The 22,161-nt window shown below is 43.4% G+C and overlaps 1 protein-coding gene across 2 annotated transcripts; it reads left to right on the plus strand.

Moving 5' to 3' along the window:
* The first annotated feature begins 3,076 nt into the window (after positions 1–3,076).
* Positions 3,077–17,109, plus strand: RIC3 (RIC3 acetylcholine receptor chaperone). 2 transcript variants are annotated; one of them, XM_033153227.1, is made up of 6 exons: positions 3,077–3,276; positions 8,475–8,716; positions 9,263–9,341; positions 10,071–10,164; positions 15,042–15,190; positions 16,486–17,109. In XM_033153227.1, exons 1-6 carry the CDS (start codon positions 3,120–3,122, stop codon positions 16,986–16,988), a joined length of 1,224 nt encoding a protein of 407 aa, XP_033009118.1. In that variant the 5' UTR covers positions 3,077–3,119; the 3' UTR covers positions 16,989–17,109. The 2 variants fall into 2 exon arrangements, with proteins under 2 accessions (XP_033009118.1, XP_033009128.1); XM_033153237.1 differs by having other exon boundaries at positions 16,672–17,107.
* Positions 17,110–22,161: the final 5,052 nt, after the last annotated feature.

Consider the following 22,161-nt stretch of genomic DNA (forward strand, 5'->3'; position numbering starts at 1 on the left):
TTCAAGCTGAATATATAGGACAAGTCTTCATGGCTGGAAAGAAAGGGTGGGATCCAGACCTAGGCTGCAGTCCTAACCCTACTTACCTCAGAGTAAGTTGGGTTACTTACCTGAGTGTCATCCTGACCTGAGTGCATTTCCACCCCCCCCCCCTGCTCTGGCACAGTATATGTCCATAGTTAGTGTGGGTATGGAAAAGCCAACAAAATCTAATTTTAGGCAAGAAATAGTTTTGATGAATTGAATGCACGATAAGAAAATGTGTCCAGAGGGGGCCCCTGTGACTTGCTGTTCTTCAGTTTTATTCCTCATTGGTATCTCAAAGTTTAATATGTGTTGTCTTATCCCGGTTTGGGGATATTTGGCAGATGTTGCTAAACTACAATTCACATCATTCCTGACCATCCCCCATACTTGCTAGGACTGATGGGAGCTGTAGTTCAGCAATATCTGGAGGGCAAAAGTTCCCCCGCGTCTGTTCTTATCCAAACTACAGTAGAATCTCCTTATCACCATAATCCGTTCCAGCGTTAAGCGAAATGGGTCGCTGGTAGAAGCACCGTTGTGCACATGTGCAGGCAGCGATGGCCGCTTCTGCGCATGCGCGAATCGCTGCAAACCCAGTATTTACTTCCGGGTTTGCCACAGTCACGACTTGGATCGGGCCCAGTTGAGGCGGTTGTAAGTAGAGGTTCTACTGTACATATATATGAACATTTAAGGGCCAAGCTACAAGCTATGTTAAATGTGTTCATTTGTGGCATTCTGGTTGGTCCCATCCCCAACAGAGATGTTGCCCAACTATGGATTTTGAAAGGATATGTGTTACTCTTTTTATGTGTGGAACTATACCTGTGCCTCGTTCACCAACCAGCAGTGCTGCTGACCTTTCATTTTCAGATACAGCACTTATGTAACTGCTGCATGGCAGGGCCAAACCCAGGCTTTCTCGAAAGGGATGCATCTTTTTGCTACACAACCCAGGAAGAGAGTGAACAGAAGCAGCTTTGTGCAGCTGCCAGACAACCTCCCCTTGCTAACTCACATTTATATACCAGTGTCATAATATTCTTTATCTTTCTGGTGGTTTGCAATGCAAATTAAAAACTAAAAACTATACAGTACAATAAAACAATTAAAACTAATAAACGTAGGATGAGCCCTGTTGGATCAGGCCATGGGCCCGCCCAGCCCAGCTTCCTGTTTTTAGAAGAGTGAAATGCAATAATTTCTAAGCTAATTTTGACAGCATGCTTAAGATCTTTAGATTCACCCTTAAGAGTTGAAGAGTTTTAGTTCTAGGTGAGCATTTTAGAATGGTCTAAAGGTTCAAGGAAAGTCAGTTAAAAGGCCAAAGTTGGTTTCCATTTGTACCAAGATAAATAGGAGATGGAATACCAGATATCAAGGAGAATATGCCTGTAAACAGGACATGGGTGCTACAGGGCTCTCTGCAGCAAATTGCATTCACAAAGGCATACTGTGTCCAACAGTGGAAGCAGAATATAGCCATCACAGAGGGGGGGTGCTATTGGGTTGTTGCTTTTATTTTTATTATGCATTTTGTGGTTTTGATCTTGATTTTATTCTGTGACCCACCCTGAGAGCCCTGGGTATAGGGTGGTATATAAATTCAATAAATAAAATAAATCACAGCCACTGATACCCTCCTCCTCCATGGACTACTTGCAACACAAGCTCATCCAGCCACTCATTAATTTCATAAGATCTATATATACCACAGAGCCTAGGGCTTGCCGATTAGAAGGTTGGCGGTTCGAATCCCTGCAACGGGGTGAGCTCCCGTCGCTCGGTCCCTGCTCCTGCCAACCTAGCAGTTCGAAAGAACGTCAAAGTGCAAGTAGGTAAGTAGGTATCGCTCCGGCGGGAAGGTAAACGGTGTTTCCATGTGCTGCTCTGATTCGCCAGAAGCGGCTTAGTCATGCTGGCCACATGACCCAGAAGCTGTCTACGGACAAACGCCGGCTCCCTCAGCCTATAGAGCGAGATGAGCGCCACAACCCCAGAGTCGTCCGTGACTGGACTTAACGGTCAGGGGTACCTTTACCTTTATATACACTACTTAGAATCATAGAGTTGCAAGGGATCCTGAGGATCATCCAGTCCAATGCAGGAATATGCAGCTGTTCAGGGCCGGATTTAGGTTTGATGAGGCCCTAAGCTACTGAAGGTAATGGGGCCCTTGATATGTCCAGCTGTCCTTTGCCAACAACAAATTGTCACTGTTTTTTGTGTTGAATATATGCTATATGGTAATTTATGGACCTAATAGGTATCTAAAGCCATTTGCACATGCAGAATGTAGGCACTCTAATATAGAAATGAGTAAACCAGTGATATTTTAGGGAGCAGGCTAGCAGGCGGGGCCCATTACTTACATCATAGGAGCCTACACAACACAAAACACTGTTGCTGTATGCAGGTTTTATTTTATTTGTTTTTTATCTTATATTTTGAAAATGTACATCCAGGTTTTTTCCCTTTAAATTTTTTTTTTGGTGGGGCCAAGAGAGTGGAGCCCTAAGCTATAGCTTGTTTAGCTTATAGGTAAATCCGGCACTGGCTGGGATCCATGGAAGGACTAACAATACAATATGATAGCAGGGTTCCCACCCCCCAAAATACAGCAACAAAAGCAAATGGTTACACAGAATATCTTGGGTTATAATATTGATGCTTTAGGTCTCAGAGACATCTCCTTCCAAATCTTCCATGGTTCTTTGAGCTCATGGGGCAAATGAGGTACCTCAGTCAGTTTACACGTAAATCCGGCACCATTCATTGTCAATGATAAAGTAAAAGCAGATTAAAACACGCCTCCATGAAGTAAAACAGGCAGGGCAGCAAGCGGCAGAGATTTCTGCTCTTCTTCGCCGCTCGCCTTCCCTCCAAGTGTGGGCAGCCAGGCGTCCGCCGGCGCCTTCGGGAGAAATGCGCATGCCCGCGACAGCCCGTTCTCTTTCCCCTGCCCTCCCCCACCCCCAAACCGGAAAACATTCTAAATGGCTTAGGGAAGCGAGCGAGGATGTGACGTCGTGCGGGAAAGGACCCCCGACGTTCCGCTCCGGGCCACAGCGGGCGCGCGCTTCTGGCCAGCCATGGCGTACTCGACGTTCCGCAAGGTGGCCCTGGCCTCTTGCTTGGTGCTGTGCGTGTCTCTGCTGCTGCCCAAGGTCTTCCTTTCGCGGGGCTGGAGGCAGCCGGAGTCCAGCGCTGCTCCCGCCGCACCGCCTACTCTGGTCGCCACGCCCGAGGGTAAGAGGCCGCCCCGAAGGCCCCGACCGCCCCGAACCCCTTCCGCAACCTCGTGCGTCAAGGGCTGCCGGACTGAATCATGTGCATGTCAGGGTCACCACGTAGCAGCTCCTGGAAACACAACTTGGGAGGGTTTGTTTTTAACGTGTTGGGTGGGATTTCTGTGCAAAATTTCCACGCATTAAATCGTTTTCTCGATATTACTACGCAGGGTTAGAGGAAGAGGGGGGACCCCAAGGACTTGCAAACCTACGTACACACAATGCACCCAACCCCGTTTGCACAGTTCACCTATGCTGTTTTTTGCACGTGATTTTTTCCCCCCCTTCCATCTGCTCAGGAATTTTGGAAAGCGGGGTGGCTGGAAGCTCAGGATACATGTAGCGGGAAGGTGATCGTTGCTAATTTAATTTGACCGGTCTTATTTGGGATGAAATAGACCATTCACTGAAGAAAGTAAATCGCAGTTCTAACTGCCTTGCCCTCATTCATTCTCACAACTAAGCTGTTGGGAAGTTCTGTCCGATTTACTGAAACTGCTTAGAAAACTGGGTGAATGGGCATTACAAGTGGTAAATGCGATCAGAACAGACAAAAGGAAGTGCTTCTTCACACAGTGCGTGGTTAAATTACAGTATTCGCTGCTACAAAATGTAATAATGGTCACCAACGTGGATGGCTTTGAAAGGGGTTCAAGTCAAATTGGTGTAATGCCTCCATTGTGCAACTGTATCAGTTGCTGAGGAACACAAGTGAGGAGTGTGCTGTTGCACCCATGTCCTGTTTGAAGGCATTCCAGAGGCATTTGGTAGCCACTGTGAGAACAAGATGCTGGACTAGATGAGCCTTTGGTCTGATCCAGCAGAGCATTGAAGCTATTACTGATGCTGCCCCTTGAGTCTAGGACTGAATAAAAAAAAAGTGTGTGTGTGTGTGTGAGAGAGAGAGAGAGAGAGAGAGAGAGATTTCACCTTTTGACTAGCTGGTATCTTGATTGAATGAGGTTCAGGTGAGACATTATTGTATTCAGTGTTAGGAAATGTGCAGTTATTTATATCTCCAGGTTTAGCTGTGGCTAGCAAAGTTAAGATTACAACCTTACCTTACCCGGCCTTAATTACCATTGAATTAACAGAAGCTTTCTTCCAAGATGACAGGCATTTTAAATTTTGTTCGTTTTTAAGCCATCCCTTGAAAGCATCAGTTTGCCAGCATCTTGTAGCCATCACATTGTTTTTGTTTTTACAAACTTCAAAATTCCATGTCCACCAATTGTTTTGATGTTTGTTACATTGCTTTGGATATTTTATATGAAATAAAATATAATTTAAACTGTCTGTATCATTTTTTCCTGCTTTCTGCCATTTTTTTCTAATTTCTGCCAGCCTTTGTGGCAGAAATCGTCACCATTTGCATTATTTTAAAAGTGTCTTTCCTAATGGATATCTGTGACTGTATATGATGACGAAGGATTTCTCATGTCTGCAGTATTTCTGCAACTTCTTGCCTTCCTTAATGTGTAGTTGATCTTACTTCTGAAGGCATAACTGTACATTTGGGGTGGTGAGAGCTTACAGTCCTACCCTTAGTCATTCTCACATCACTACTTACTCATGTCACCTTTTTAAAGTTGCACTTTTACTACAGAGCTGCAGGCAATGAATGGTAGAAGTAGCATTTCAGGTGTGTTTAAATTGCCAGAAAAGAAGTACCCCATCTTCAGCTGTGTTAGCCTTGCTCTCTAAACCATTCATTGAGTACTTTTAAATTTCTGCAGGAACTGCAAAGCCTTTACCTAGTTGGATTTGTTACCACTTAGTTGCAAGTCTCACTGGCAGGAATCAAGCCGCTCTGTCTTTCTGGAATTCAAAGGTATTGGCGTGGCCATATCCCATGAAGCTTGGTACGGATGCTCATTTTTAAACTGCAGCATTTTTGTTACAAATTATACTGTTTATAACACACTCCTTTTGTCTGCTAAAAAAGTTTATTCAGCTAAAGCAGTGGTTTTCAACCAGTGTGCCTTGGCACCCTGGGGTGTCTTGAATGATGGTCAGGGGCATCACTGGCCTCTGTTCCTCTTTCCTTCCCTCCTTTGATGCCCTCTTGCATCTCTGCCTCTCAAAGACCTGTGCGGCTGTTTATTGCAACAACTCTGGCCACAAGCTCTACAGGCGAATGGTGCCTCGGGGGCTGGCTAGCGGGGTGTTGGTTGTGCAGAGCTGAGGTGGCCTCGGAGTAAACAAGCAAGTGGGTGATGGAGCCCAGCCAGCCAGCCCTTGCTATTGGCAATGGACAGACAAGTGGGAGATCGGGCAGGAAGGCAGGTGCTGTGCTGTCCTTTCTCATACTGTACTTGCTGTGTGCCTGGGAGCTTAGTGCCTGGAGCTGAAGGGGAGCCTTTCCACCATGCAGGCCGAGCAGCCTCTGCTGCTGCCACTGCTACCTCCCAAGGTGAGTAAGATGGTGGCTACACATTCACTTTCTGCCAGTCTCCCATCAGGCTGCTAAGGCTGGGGGCATCCTTTTCCTAGGTCCCTGTGGGTCGGTGTGAAGACGCACCTCTCTTTGGGGTGGGGTGGGGGTGGCTAATGGACTAAGAGTGGCTGCGGTAGCTGCCTGGAGGACTTCCAAGGAGATGAGAGGAGGCCGAGGGAACACTCCACAAGGGCTGGTGTTCAAAAAGAGGTATGGAGCTGCTTGCTCTGCAGGCAAGGGGTGACATAACTGGGCTTCTGAGGCTTGGAGCACGTTTCCCCACGGGGAAAGAATGTAGTTGGTCAAGGGAGCTGTGGACTCAAAAAGGTTCTTGAGCTAAAGCAATGAAGATAATGTTTTTAGTATTCTTGTTTCAGTTAAGTAAACAAAGCCTCTGTCGGGCTGAATCTCCTGATAGTATAAAAGTAGATGGATGCAGAAAGCCCTAAACGTAATACAGTAAAGTAAATCCCAGTTAGGGATAAAAGTATAGAATGTGTATTCTGTTTCATGACCAAGCATGATATATGGGCACAGGAAAAGGGAGCAGGTGGCACTGTGGTCTAAACCACTGAACCTCTTGGGCTTGCTGATCGGAATGTCAGCAGTTTGAATCCACACAACGGGGTGAGCTCCCGTTGCTCTGTCCCAGCTTCTGTCAACCTAGAAATTCGAAAGCACACCAGTGCAAGTAGATAAATAGGTACCACTGTGGCAGGAAGGTAAATTGCGTTTCCGTGCGCTCTGGCTTTTGTCACGATGTCCCGTTGTGCCAGAAGTGGTTTAGTCACGCTGTCTGGACAAACGCCAGCTCCCTCAGCCTTAAAAGCGAGATGAGCTCTGCAACCACATAGTCGGCTTTGACTGGACTTAACTGTCCAGGGGTCTTTTACCTTCACCTTTGGGGGGGGCACAGGAACAGTAAATGCAGGGGGGTTTTCAGCTGGAACTTGCCGAAACTCAGTACTGGCACCTCTCAGGTGGGCCTGGAGGTGGGGAATGGGGTGGGTATAATCCAGCTGGAGCAGGTCGGGATACTGGTTTTGTCTGGCTCCCTCCTCATCTAGTGGGTCATCCAATACAGCCACATATGCAGCAACCATTTGTGTACAACTGCAATTAAAATCTTTGCACATTCCCCTGAGTATTGGTGTTGAATTATGTAGGGCCACAAAATAAATGGAAGTCCAAGTTGGGAGAACTTTTACAGATCAATCATGGAATCACTGAGCAGGCAGTACTTTCATAAATCTTCTTGAAGTCACAACAAGCAGAGCTTTACTGATGGCTAGTGGGGCAGAATCAGGAGGTTCTCCTGGGAAAAAGTGACTCCTGAGCTATGGCATGCCGGGCTCTGTAGGGCCATGGTTTTGTTGCCAGGTGTATTCAGGAGAACAAAGGGGGGGGGACTTAGATATCTGCCAAGGAACTTATATGAACCTGTCTTGGAACTCCAATGTCTTGTAGAGGCATCTGGGAAATATTCTATAGTGTATTCAACATCATGTGGACTAGGGCATTAGCCAGGCCTGTCGGTGCCTCCCTGATCCCCAGCTGAACTGAAAGGTAAGGTTTAAAGCACAGTGGAAACTATCCTGCAGCTACTCATTGCAGGGGGACACTGGTAGTGGTGAGTCAGCTGTCTTAACATGTTCGTTTGACATTCCTGGATTTTGATAAAAGCTCAATAAGCTTCTGAGGAACCCCAAGATTTCCCTAAATTGTAGTTCATCGGTGGTTAAGGAATTAAGTATATAATGCTTTAAATGTCAGGTGACTATTCTGCAGCCCCCATATAATTTTGAATTACAGTGTCTGTCAAAATCTGCATAAAATAGAATACAAACTGGTGTGGTTCATTTTGGCAAAGTATGCATGTCGACTTAGCTGGCAGTTGGCAGACTGGTGCCATAGCAACCTCCCATCATTTTGTGATTAATTTCTTTTAGCTTGAGGTCGCATTCACCCTCCCGGAGCACCATACAAGTGAAGTTTGCCCAAAGTGGGTGTGGCCACCACACACTCTGTCAGAGACACACAGCCCCCTCTCCTTACTTGACTTGTGGAGATGAGAAATGGCCTATCGTTCTCCCTCCACCCATCAAATGACAATTTGCATCCCCATAAGGACATTGGGCTCTGCCATCTTGTCCCTGCCCCAGACCGTGACTACTTTTTCTTTTTGCCGCTGCAACCAAATTGATGGGTTCCTGAGGCGGGCCTAAGAAGCTGGATTAGTTCCTCAAACCATTCCTGCTTTGCGCCTTTCAACATACATTGTTATCCAATGCTCATTCAATGGGCTTCTTGACAGTAATTCATATGTCGATTACCACATGTTTAGACTGCCGTATGGTTTCTGATGATGGGGACTGTTCGCTTACTGATGTGATAGAAATGTCAAACAGTCATTGTTACATGTGCAATCTCGTGAAAAAATATGGGTATATGAACACCTTATTAAGGACTCCTCTATACAGCTGCAAATAGAACGTTTTAAGTGTGTTGTAAAGTGCATTATACAAATGTGACACTAGATGGCAATGGTGAGGTATGGCAAATGTGATACATGTTTCAATACATTTTTTAAAAAGGCATTTTCATAGCGTTTTTTTAATATGTGTCTAGATTCCTCCTAAGATTCATATTTGGAGAATAGAACAGGACTTAAAACACGGCACCTCCTTTTAAGAATGGATCTTTTTAACCTTGATTTTCAGGAAAGACCAGTCAGTTTCCTCCAACAATGCATCCCCAGATGTCTCCAGAAACCAGACCACCCACCACCCATTTCCCAAGGTCTCATCTTGCGGAAGCAGTTGCAAAGGCCAAGGGTGGAGGCGGAGGAGGTGGCGGTGGAGGTGGAGGAGGTGGCGGCGGCAGTGGAAGAGGTCTTGTGGGACAAGTCATCCCAATATATGGATTTGGGATCCTTTTATACATATTGTACATTCTTTTTAAGGTAAGAAATACCGCTTCACCCTTAAAGTTGCATTCGTATACGGTTTCTTAACGAGTGAGTCATTGACCTAGTTCCCATGTCATGGTAAATCTAAGGGCTCTTTTGCTTCTCTCCACTAGTATTGAAATGAAACGAATACTTAGTTCATATGGTCACATGCCAGAGGAGAAGATCAAGAGCTTCTATTTTGAAACTAACTGTATTTCCCTGTGATGATCTAACTTGTTAGTGGTTCTTTTGAAAACCAACCAAAAAACCCTCTACTTAGTGAGCATAAACGAAAAGCAAACTGGTTTCTGATCCTGATATATTCAGCAACTAGAGTTTGAACAACATCGTAATTCCCCAAGTTAGGACTTCATAGGGAACTGTGGCTAGTTCAAAATTGAAAGCAGAAGCTTTCAAACCTGGCATGCAAAGGGGGAGCGTGGCTTGCCTCAACTCATTTTCATTGGTTTCCTTTTATGTTTTAGCTGGGGCTGTTCATGTCTTTCTAGAAACACCTATGTCACTTCTGTCACGACAATAACCCTTTCCAATTAATAGCTTTCTTCAAAGGGGAAAACCACAACAGTTGAGCGGAAATGTCCTCCGTCGTCATCCGGAAACACAAACAGGAAAATCAGTAAGTAGCATTTCCAGGACTGAATTGAAATGGCATTCAAAATTGGCTCTCACTTGGAAAATAAATCTAGCAGCACGATAGATGAGGCAATGTGATTATTATTACTACTACTAGTAGTAGTAGTGAGTGATAGTTAATGTTTGTCACACTGAGTAAACCCATTGAAATCAGTGGGATGAAATCCAAGGGGAGAAATTGGATATCATCCATTGAGTTTGTTACTTTCAACACAGTCAGATTCCGTGTGTATGCAGAAGTAAAGCCCGCTCTTGTTAAATTGAGCTTATCCCACATAAACTATGCATAGAGTTGCAGCCTTGATCTCCTTCTTCTCAACAAAAATAATTGTTAGCTTTCCTCTTATTCTGAACATCCCTTATGTCATTAGACTGTGTGGTTTTCTGTGTCGTAGCCTTTCCTGTCTCGAGGCATTTACAATCAGCCAGTCACTCTGCATGTAGCTTCTTATGAGCAATTGGGTGCATTATATATGCTTCTCCTAGCCTTAGGGAAATTTCCTTTTTCCTTTCATTCTGCCTGGGAAGAATAAAAAAGATTATTTTCATTAGTTCTGTTTACCGGTAAAGCCCTCTTAGTCGCCTCTCATGGTTCCCTCGGAACAAGTTCCATTTTGTTTGCTGCACATTCAGAACAAATACATGCTGATTGAATGGAGTGAATTGTCAGGAGCTGCCGCTAATGCCTTTTGGGACCACATTTATTTTGCAGCTGACTATGAGCTTGCCCAACTTCAAGATAAGCTGAGAGAGACTGAGGAAGCCATGGAAAAATTAATCAATAGAGTGGGACCCAACTGTGAAAGGTATGTGGCAGTGACTTTGTTCCGGCAGATTAAAAAGGGCGGGTTCTTTTCGTATTTCTCTGTTCCCAATAAAGCAAATTAGAACATTGCAAATAAAAATATGCTGTTAAATAAAAAACTGCATCTCTGAAATATCTTATAATTTGGAGGTACTTTTATTCAACTTCCCTCTTCCAGTTCTATGTTAAACTAAATTCAGCATTTTGAGTTCAACTAAAAGAAATATGGATGCACGTGATTTCTGGTGTGGTGTTTCACTAGCTTTGTAGCTTCATAAATCCATTAAACACAGAGGGTGATACTCCTGTGTAGACCCATTTAAAACAGTGGATCTCCAAGTCCATTCATTTCAATGCGCCTAATCTGAATATGATTTAGTTGGATGTCACCCAGAGATTGTAAAGAGATTACGTCAACTCTGTTACAGTGTTCTGCATAAATGGATGGATACTGTACCTTCTTAACCTCTAAAAATTCCATTATGGGATTTCAGAAGGAATGCCAACATTTATAACTTCCAACAGTATTCCATTTGTTCACAGTAAATGGTTTGATGGGTTAAGTAAGAAAAGAAAAAAATATCCCAGCTCAGACAATAAATAGGCATTTTTTGTATGGTCTACAATTAAGCTGTTTGTCTGAGTACTGTTTGTTTGAACTATCCTTACTACCTACTAGATTAAGAATATTTATAACACAGAACTAAATATACTCTCTCTTCCCAGTCTTTGCCACGCTGATGAGAATGGCCTTTTTGCTACCCTTCACTGCAGATCATATTAATCTGTAGCCTGTCTTCCAGCTGCCTTCTCATCTGATGCACAGATTGCAAGGCTCATTTTCTTATGCTTGGTCTCCAAAAGCATATGTGCATATTTATCCCAAAATAAGTCCCACTGAATTCAGCAGGTCTTGCTTTCAAGTTAGTGTGTTTAGCCTAAGGCTAAGTCTTCAGTCAGTCTGGTACAAGAGACTGACCAAGGGGAAGGATGTAGCTCAGTGGTAGAGCATCTGCTTGGCATGCAGAAGGTCACAGGTTCAATCTCCAGCATGGCTGGGTGAGAGATTGCAGTGTGAAAGTGTTGCCATCAGTAGACAAAACTGAGGTAGATGGACCAATGGTCATAAAAACATGATGCTCCTGGTCTGATTCAGCATAAGACATCTTCCTGTGTTTTAGAATGGAACAGTGGACCATAGGAACACATGCAGACAGGTTTCCTCTACTGTTTGATTCTTCATAGATAAGGTTGCTGAAGTTGACAGTTCAGCTAAAACAGTGGAGTTCTGAGTGAAATGGTACCAGTAAAACATTTCAGATGGCTTCTTTGTGGTGTACAGTGAACAGAACACATGAAGGCAAATTTGTTAGCCACACTGCACTGTGTTTGCCTCTTGCCAGTGTTGGATGCCCTAGTTAGGAGCCTGGTCACTGATAGAGAAACTATTGCCATTGGCCATTAAACGTCACTCAAAGCAAAGCAAATTTTTGAAGGGGTGTTGCTCAGGAGCCACAATAACTCTGATAAGACCAGCAATGTTTCTCTAGACAAAGCAGTTCTGCAGATTCCTAAACAATCCAGCTTCGTAAGATTCGCCCTTAGGCCAGAGCATGACACTGTGTATCTTCCCTTTTATTTAGAGGCATCTTGCTCTGCTGGTCTTGCTGCTTTCTAAAGACATGATATGAAAAGGCCTCATCACAATATCTTGCTATTCCTGTGAGGTAAAGTCTCTCTCATTAGGCAACCCAGTACCCATAGCAAAGACAAAGTGGCTTTGATTCCCCCCCCCCCCCCTGCCTGTCTGGAGGTGACAGTCTTTCAAAAGGCACACGTTAGTTTGATTACTGTCAGGGTTAGCAGAGGAGACGCTATTTTGAAAGCAGAAGAATCTGAGGAAGGGGTTAAATTCCTGATTAGGTAGGTTTACATGTTATGTACTTGGAGAAAAGTAGGTGGAGAAGGGAGGAGACCCGCAAAAGCTACGACAAATGGAAAAGGAAATATATTTCCTAGAGACTGATGCACCTAATTAAGGGTCGTGTTCATTCTAAAAAATAATGAGAGAAAATCCCTACTGGTTTTTAATAAAAGGACCAGAGGCCTTATGCGTAATTGTTTCAACCAAGTTGCTACTGTACTATTCCTTTTACTGTTTTAAAGATGAGACCTAGAAAACTCAGGGTGCTTCAAAACTGCTATTTTTTATGGTTTCAGTTATATACTGGCAAATTTAGGTTTCACAATTAAAGTCAATCTGGCACTCTTGTGCAACAAACCTGCTCTCCCTCCAGGCCCATTTTGCGCTAAGGAAATAATAATAATAATAATAATAATAATAATAATAATAATAATAATAATAATAAATTTATTTGCCCTTCATCCGAAGAACTCAGGGAGGTTCACAAAGAGATAGCACAAAATGAATAGATAGAACAAAACAACAACCCCCTTCCTGCAAAAACATTTTAAAGACCATAGAATATTAAACAGCCAGAGGTCTGGTTAAAGAGGAAATGCATTGGAAAGTGTGGGGTAACATTTGCTTGCTGCATTGTCTCAGAACCTGCGAGCAATCAAGTGGGATTGGATGCTCCATAGAGAGCCAATGTTGTCTCGCCTCCCTGCAAATTTTGTGCAAACCAATTGGGATGATTGCTCCATAAACCGGTCAGCTGGAAGCGACCTCTCAGCAGATACAGACGAACCATTGGGTTGCACAGTCCGACCCACTTTGATGCATGCATTTTATTTATTTGGTTTGAATGCCGGTTGTGAGCTGACAGGAGCAGTCGTCTAAAATACCTGGAGGTTGATAAAAGGCTTTCACAAGCAATAGGTTAGATGAATCTTTACAAATTTGTAAGATCAGAAACAGGCATGCTTCCCCCACCCCTCCATAGCTGTCTGGTGGTCCCTTTTCTTAACTTAGGAGAAAAATATATATAAGTAATTTGAATGCCTTCCTCTTTCTGTGATATTTAATCAGCATGGGATAAAATGATGATAAAAATTATGAGCCACTTGATCTTTCTCAAATAGATGAAAATAACACAAAAGGTCACTGTTTCCTAGTCACTAATACTGTTCATCTATTATATATATAAAGCTCTCTGTGTTATTATTGCACAGTGGCAAGAATTTGTTTTACTGTGAGCAGTAAAACAAATCGCCAAATGATATTTTGATGGTCTTAGGGCATGGTTTGGAGGCACACAAGGCCCCCAACTTGCTGAAGCTAAGCAGGACTGGGAACCACATGTATGGGTTGGGTTCCATGGTGGAAGAAAGGTGGGATATGAATAAAACAAAATAAATTTTAAAAGAGAGGAATGGGGATTCAGACAAAGATTCAATAAGTTACTTCATTTTTCTGTCTTTCTCCTTTTTCCAGTTTATTTGTTTTTTGAAAAAATAAAGGTGTTTTTTTTAAAAAATATGATTTTCAGGTTTATACATTTCACTAATTTTACAATCATTTTAACATTTCAAAACTTGACTTCCTTCCCCCTCTTTCTGCTGTTCCTTAAATTAATTTTTAATATCTTCTGCATATCCAAATTAACTTAATTTGCTCATTTATTCATCTACTTTAAATACATACTCTTATAAAACTGAAGGTTTACAATTTATCTGTAAATATTCAATAAACGATTTCCATTCTTTTATTAAAAGTTTGTTATCTTGATTTCTTATTCTTCCGGTAAGTTTCGCCCTTTCTGCATATTCCGTAAGTTTTTGCATCCATTCTTCCTTTGCTGGGAGTTCGGCTTCTCTCCATTTTGGGGCAAGTAATATTCTTGCCACTGTAGTAGCATACATAAATATGTTTCTATACAGTTTACATAGTTCTGTCCCTATAATACCCAAAAGAAATCAGTTTTACTTCAGGTCAAGATGTGAAATGTAGCCACTTGCTTTCTTGGTACCTTGCCTCCCCCAGCTCCCTTGCATCTGTACCCTTTCATTTCACACACAGAAGCTGTGATGTTAGTTGGCATTCCGCAACTTTGCCTGAAGGTTCGATTGATTTAAATTATTGATTTACAAGTCATGTAAATCAGCCAGAAAAAAATATGCCATTTAAAATCACTGACAGTATCTCATTGATGCTACTTCATTTATTTTCTAAACAATGGTGTGAATCATATTAATTGGCAACAAAGTAGAATATTATTTACACTGTTTCAGTCTTACAACTAGGTTTTGCATCTCTTTATACGCTGTCCTTTAAAAAACAACAACACCTGTATGGTGAATGCCTTTAAAATAGGGCCTTTTTATGATCCCCCATGGCAGTAGGTGAGGTTAAGTATGGGACCCTTTAGCAGTCTTTCTGATTTGACATTGGGACATCTTAATTGGCTGGCACGGTTGCTTTTTTCATGCTTGTTCACTAGGACAGAGAATCATTCCTCTAAAATTCACTGGGATATTGCCAGTCATGTACAATAGTAGGTTTGAGCTGCTGTTGTGTTTTTTTTTATCCCTGTTCCATGTTGTTGTTTAGTCGTTTAGTCGTGTCTGACTCTTTGTGACCCCATGGACCAGAGCACGCCAGGCACTCCTATCTTCCACTGCCTTCCGCAGTTTGGTCAGACTCATGCTAGTCGCTTCGAGAACACTGTGCAACCATCTCGTCCTCTGTCGTCTCCTTCTCCTTGTGCCCTCAATCTTTCCCAACATCAGGGTCTTTTCCTGGGAGTCTTCTCTTCTCATGAGGTGGCCAAAGTCCTGGATCAGGATCTGTCCTTCCAGTGAGCACTCAGGGCTGATTTCCTTAAGAATGGATAGGTTTGATCTTCTTGCAGTCCATGGGACTCTCAAGAGTCTCCTCCAGCACTATAATTCAAAAGCATCAATTTTGTTCCATAGTCGGCCCCAAAACGTCACGACTGATCAAGAGAAAAGGCTACTTCAGCAGCTCCGAGAAATTACGAAGGTCATGAAAGAAGGCAAACTCATAGATGGAATCTCCCCAGAGAAAGAAGCTGAAGAGGCTCCGTATATGCAGGACTGGGAAGGTAAGGAAGACCTTTCTATTTATATGAAGGAAGCATGGGTGTGCTGCTGTTTGTTTTTGCTTTTCATTTAAAGAAAAGCTTATCACAGGAAGCCATTCAGTATTCAAAGGCATCTGAGCACCTGGCTCTCTTAACAAGAGAGAATCCATGCTTAAGCATCTCAGAATACCCTGTTGTAGTTTGTTATTGTTGTTTGTTGTTTAGTGCTTATAACACTATGCTACAAAGCTGAGGGACAGGAGGGCTCCTTGGTAATATCTAGGGATGGGGGGGGGGACTTTATCATTTTGTATCTAAAGGCAAACCTACCTGATGTTCCCTTACCAAAACAATACATGAACTGTAACATCACTTCCTTTGACATCTGAATTTTGCAATGCAGTTCTCTAGACAAGTAAATGCTAGGCTGCCACTTGCATAAACATGCATATAGTAGTGAACATAACATACAGAAATGCATAATATTTGTGGGGAATTGCTTTGCAAAAATGTGTGTCTCAGGCAAAATAAAATACAATATTTTTTTTCTTCACATACCGACGGGGAATTATGGAGAACTGAATTTAAGACTGGGAAAACGAAGACTGAAGGAAACCAAAATTGTCATTTTCACACATCCTGAGCTAACATCTGAGGCTGTTGTTCAGATTAAGAGTAGCTCCCCCAGTCTACATAGGGAGGACTACCGTGTCCTGTGTTGGGCACCTTTAAAAAGAATCTTATTGCCACTCCAGTGTCTTTCTGCAGATGGATCAGTCTCATTCTTTTTATCTCTACCAGTCTGTGCTTTATTTAGTGGCTGCACAGGTGAAAGGCAGGTGGTTTCTACCATGGAGGTAGAAGCAGGTGGTTTTTGTGACCCACCAACTCTTGCAGGAATTGATCCAGGGGTTGAAACTGCTCAGATTTGATCACTGTTAATACCCGTGTTGGTGAACCACAGTTAATGGCAGTGAGGGGGGATTTGCTCTAGGAAGGCAGTGTGCAATCAAAGAACTAAATCCCAATTTGTTAATCCTGGTTAGCAAGGAGCCATTAGTATGTCTAGACCAGTCCCGTATGGTTGCAGGACAGATCTCATTCTAAAAAAGATAAGCAATTGATGACATTTCAGTGACTAGATGATTTCTGGCTGCAACCTCAAATCAAGCACACGGATTTGAAGTGCCACTGAAATCAGTGTCACTTCCTACAGGAATTCAGGGGTTTGCAAGGCTGAACAGATCCAGTGATATCTTGAACAAGGTGCCTGGCATGATTGTTCCATCTAAGATGAGTTTATTTTATGTTCTAAGGTTATCCAGAGGAGACCTATCCTGTCTATGATAACTCTGATTGCGTCAAGCGCAGACAGGACACAATCCTTGTGGATTACCCTGACAACAGCCAGCCTTCGGCTGAAGAGATAGCAGAGAGAATGGCGTTTGTGGACGATGAGGAGTGTTTATGTAGTGAAACCGTTTTGTCTGCTCTCGCTATAGTGAACAGTGACCCTGCAGCAGCCGCCGAGACGGAGGACCAGCACGCCACGCTCAGCGACCAGAGTGGCGCTGGCCATGACCCTGAGAAGTGCTACTGCTGCCACTTTGAAGAGGACGACCCTGCTGTGATAGCGGAGAACGAGGGCTTCTACCCCGAGAGCTGCGGTGAAATGGAAGATGCCACAACCCAGGAGGAGCTGCTGCTAGATTCCGACCTCGAAAATGCAGCGTCCCAAGAGCAAAATGAGGGCAATCCAGACGATGTGGGCATTCTGAGGAAGCGAAACACAAAGGGCATAGCGTTGCTGGGACACTGAGGATCAAACACAGAAGGCTATCTCCCCTCCTAGAAACTGGGATAAACTGCTGCTTGCAAGACAAAGGCTTGTCTCCGTTGTTCAACACCCAGCTGCTGCATATCTTTTGCATTTGCTGCTTATTTGGATCGAAAATGAGTAGTACTCCCTTACCCTCCCCCCACTGGGCCACTTAAGCATCAACTGCCTTAGAATCACAGAATTGTAGAATCATAGAGTTGGAAGGGACCCCGAGGGTCATCTAGTCCAACCCCCTGCAATGCAGGAATCTCAGCTAAGGCATCCATGACAGATGGCCATCAGACCTCTGCTTAAAAACCCCCAAGGAAGGAGAGTCCGCCACCTTCCAAGAGAGTCCACCCTACCATTGAACAGCTCTCACCGCCAGAAAGTTCTTAGTCGGCATCTCCTTTCTAGTAACATGAAGCCATTGGTTCGGGTCCTACCCTCCATAGCAGGAGAAAACAAGCTTACTCCATCTTCCATATGACAACCCTTTAGATATTTGAATACGACTATCATGCGTATCTCCTCTCATTCTCCTCTTATTCAAGCTAAGTATACCCAACTCCCTCAATTGTTCCTCATAAGGCTTAGTTTCCAGACCCTTCCAAGGGGTCTAAATCAAAATAGCTTCCCATTGTGCCTTCTTTCAGCCTCTCCTCCTGTAAAATGTAATCCAGTAGGGAATTTTCCCAGAGTACTTCTAACACCTTCACCAATGTTAACCATTAGTCAGGTTGAGGCAGCCTGTTTTTAGATACCCTTTAAAGGGCAGCAGATAATCAGTTTTCATATTTGATTATCATATTTGATTCACGTAAGGCGTTTTATTTTATTTTTTGCCTCTGTCTTGGGTGGTCTCTTGTTGCAGACCAAAATCCTTCATGCTTTTGTAATGAGGAAATCATAAAGTGAAAGGGGTGTCTTAATGCCATTCCTTATGTGGAAGTGTTAGTTGATTTTCTTGGCTGATAAGCACAAGGCATTTCTGGGAAATTTAGGAGCAAATCTTAATACTGCCCACTGCCTAGCAGGACTCAATGGAGATGTCCACAGCCCTTCTACATATTATGGGCAAGGGTGGAAAGTGGGGGAGGCAAGCAGATCGCTGTGCCAGCCTGGAGCTGGCACAGTGGTGAGGCACTGATCTGGCATGATGCTGCTGTCTCACAAACATGGTGCCAGCTCTGGTTCCAACTGATCCCAGGCTGGCTCAGCCCCTCTTTGCCCCTGGAATGCCCCATTGCAGAGCCTTCCACTTGCTGTTGCTGCTGGGGATTCTACCAGTGGCACTTCTGCCTACCAAGATCTTTGGCAGTCAGAAGGGTGATGCCTGTATTGATGGAGTGATGCCTGCAACCAAGTTGGCAGAGACAGGTGGGACACTTACTTAAGTGATAGAGGTGGGTGGAGGGATGCTTCTGCCCAATCCAACCCTTCCCCCCAGCCTGGCGCAAGGTGTGTGTGTGTGTGTGTGTGCCAAATTATCTCTTTTTTGTTGTATCAACAAAGAACAGGGTTTCTTTTTCTAGGTCACTTGTGGAATGAGCAATCCATTTCACCTCACCTGTGGCTCAAGATGGCAGCCCTCCCTGTAGCTCAAGGCTTACCACATGATCCCACATGTACTTCAAGGCCAACTTTTTCAAAATGCACTCACAGTTAAAGTGTGCTTGTGTGCAACCAAAATGCAAGGGCATGATTTTTGGAGGAAAGCAAAACAGATGACCAATATGGGTCGTTTGACAGATGAATTAACAGCATATTCAGAAAACCTGCTTTACTTGCCCAATGAAATTGCAGAAAGAAAGGGATTTCCAGGGATCAAAGCAAACAGATGAAGATGCCAAGGGGCATAACACTCCTTTTCTGCGGCCTAAAATTGCATGAGTAGTTTGTCTCCGTATTTTTCTTTTTCTACTAAAAGTTTTATAATTTCTTTTGATGTTGCAATTATTTATGAAAGCACCATTTATTTATTTATTTATTTATTTATTTATTTATTTATGTTTTATTATGCAAGTATTTATATAGCACTGTATTGTTAAATATCACAACAGTCCGAATACAATAAAACACAACTATAAGCAGTACAAAATCACCACTAAAACGACTGGTCAATCGATAACACTTTTTTAAAAAACAAAAACAACCTCCATATGCTTATTGGCATACAGGGGTTGTTTGGAGGGCTCTTTTTCCTTACAAGAGTTTGGGTTTAGAAGAGATGTTGAAGGCACAAGAAGGATCACTTTCTCCCATGTCGGCTTTTCACAGCCCAATCCCATGCAGGTTTACTGAGCAGCAGCAGTGGCTGGAAAGAAGTGGGAAGGGGACACCGTGCTGGCACTGCAGTCTTTGGGATGAGGCAGGACAAGGTGGCAATGAGGCTGGGGGGCTCCAGCGGGGCGCAGGTGCACACACACTTAAGGGGCCATCGCCACCAACCTTGTCATGATCACCCTGCTTCATCCCAGTGAGCTCGCTGCTGCCAAGAGGGTTCCACTACCTTGGCCTTCTCGCCTGCAATGGACCACTGCTCAGCTCTAGGGTTTGCTCCCAGGAAATTGTGGTTAGTATTGTAGGCAAGCAGGTGCAATCCTGTATATTGTCTGCTCAGGAGTGAGTGCCAGTGAACTGAGTGAGACTTAACTCCAAAGAAATGTGTGTAGGATTGTGGCCTTAGAGTGGAATTCCGTGTTGTGATGTTACAACCATCTGTGCAAGCACATCAGCTTTTAAGAAGGAATGATCGTTTCCTCCTTCCCCATGAGCTGTTATGGGGATTTTCACAAGAAGCCAGTTTCAGGGATGCGGGGAAAGAGAGGGGAGAAGGTCCTGTTGTGCAAGTGAAAGTTCATTAGACGAATCCTGTCCCGTGTATGTAACATAGTAGGCATACCGTCCATTGAAACATCGTGCAGATGTAACTATCCAGTAGATTGCTAGGAACTTCTCTAGAAGGTGACTCCATAGAGCCATTATGGCTAATTCAAAGTGTGCTTGTATTGTAGGGTACATGGAGAATGTCAACAGCAGCACTTATAAAAATGGGAGGGATGTAAGGAGGGTTAATTTTGGTTGGGTTTTTGTTGTTGCTGTCGACCAACTCTGCAGCAGAAAAGATTGTGTATGTTGTCTTACATTTGTGGCTTCTGCTGCTAGAAAGTCCGCCTTTTGGCAACTGTACTGCTTTAATAACTAGGGACTGAAATGTCATCTATGCTTGGCCAGCAGAAATGCTTCTGTATTATCAGTTTCTGTTCCAGGAATAAGGGACTTTGGTCATTCCAGTTCTCCAAGCGTTTAGCAAAGATCTGTTTTAGTGAAGCTGATAAGCAGTTCAGCACCATTTCGTGGCCCATGTTGTACATTACAGCAACCTGCTTTGAAAATAGTTTGCAGCACTAAGTGAATGGAAAATACCAGAGCAAATGTTGTAAGCATCTGTATTTCCATCTTTTGCATCCATATTTATTTTTGTTTATCTGAGTAAAATGAGAAACAACATTCCAGTATATATTTTATGTGTGTATTATGTGTGTGTTCTCTGTAACAAGCAATGTGACAATGGCAGTTACAGGTAGGTAGCCGTGTTGGTCTGCCATAGTCAAAACAAAATAAAATAAAAAATTCCTTCCAGTAGCACCTTAGAGACCAACTAAGTTTGTTCTTGGTATGAGCTTTTGTGTGCATGCACACTTCTTCAGATATCTGGTATCTGGAAGGATTTTTTTATTTTGTTTTGAAAAAGAATGGCAGACAGTTAATTTTCCCATTTTAAGGCTGAGTGAGAAAAGAACACTCTGCTTACCGTGAATGGAATTTCTGGATTTCATAGAAACTGCTACCATAAAGAGGGCTATGCTCCCTTTCCAGCAGCCAATAGGCAATGTTGCAAGTTCAAAACAGGTAACTAGGAAATACATACGTGGCTCTTCCCTGTCCTGAAGGGAATCAGTTTTTTTTAATGACAAGCCCCAAAGTGGAGAGAGCTACTAAAACTACATTACTATAGAACAATGAGTAAACTAACCGTTGCTTGAAATGGAGACCCACTGGCAGAGGGAAGAACAGAATAACTTTACAGATAGGTAGAATATGTTCTGGGTAGTTCAGAGGCAGCCAGATTAAGCCCAGGTGGGGCTGGTGGCAGTTTCTACAAGATCCAGAACTCCCATTCATGGTAAGTAGAACGGTCCTCTCTCTAGATTTCCTAGTAGAAGCTGCCACCATAGAGACGTACCAGAGCTTACAGACCCTTGGAGGGTGGGATCCGTGTGTTGCAGCTACTGAGAACTGTAGCGCTCTCCTACCAAAGGCTGCCTCAGCCAAGGTGGATGGAGAGGTGCTCTACATGATCAGAGGAGTCAGGTTATGAGATGGGTATGCCAGTGAGATGCAACTTCTTAGCCATCAAACCAGGGTGGCGGATGTGGCTTTCTTACCAAGAGACAATGGATGAAAGCAGATGAAGAGAGAGAACATGCGATGACTAGATCTTCAGTAGTCTGTGGACGTCCTGGAAAGACAGCACTACCCCTTCTACGGTGGCAGTTACTACCAGGAGATCCAGGGAATGTGGTTCTACCTTTTCTTTCTGGATTTTGAACAGCCACCTTTCTTGCAGAAACTTCAGTTGAATCCTTCCTTGGAATGCAGTTGTAGTGGAAGTTTTCATACCTGTCCAACGCACAGATGTCCCATGGGCCAGGAGGGAGGGAGGGGAAAGCAGTTATGGTGAGAAGAGAGAGCAATCTTGGAGCCATATGGTAAATGAGTAAGACTACGTATAAAAAAGGGCATTTGGGGGGTGGGGAAGGAACGATTCTTTGAAACAAATTCAAGTTTAATTTTTTTTCTGCACAAGTTTTCTGTACTGACATGTACTGTACTTTCTACAACAGACACAATGTAATTATGTGAAAATACCAAATTAGTTGTACACATACTGATAAATAAATACATTTGCTTCAGAATACCAAAGTGTTTCTTTAAAAATTGACTTCATAAAAGCACATTTCCCCCCTCAGATTTATCTAAAACTCCATATAGTTTGAAACAAACAAACGAAAGAATGCCTGACTGCTCCAACAGGACAAGACAGTCTTGTGCAAATGGACAGAACACATTCTAAGCATTATGCAAAAATATGACTAATTAAATATTT

The sequence above is a fragment of the Lacerta agilis genome, chromosome 1 (genome assembly GCF_009819535.1).
Source record: "Lacerta agilis isolate rLacAgi1 chromosome 1, rLacAgi1.pri, whole genome shotgun sequence".
NCBI classification, from domain to species: domain Eukaryota; kingdom Metazoa; phylum Chordata; class Lepidosauria; order Squamata; family Lacertidae; genus Lacerta; species Lacerta agilis.

Excerpts from the sequence above, each read along its gene's own strand:
- RIC3 (XM_033153227.1), top strand. The coding sequence starts at position 3,120 with ATGGCGTACTCGACGTTCCGCAAGGTGGCCCTGGCCTCTTGCTTGGTG. Across the intron at positions 3,277-8,474 it reads TCTGGTCGCCACGCCCGAGG|GAAAGACCAGTCAGTTTCCT; the intron begins GTAAGAGGCCGC and ends CTTGATTTTCAG. Across the intron at positions 9,342-10,070 it reads AAACACAAACAGGAAAATCA|CTGACTATGAGCTTGCCCAA; the intron begins GTAAGTAGCATT and ends TTTATTTTGCAG.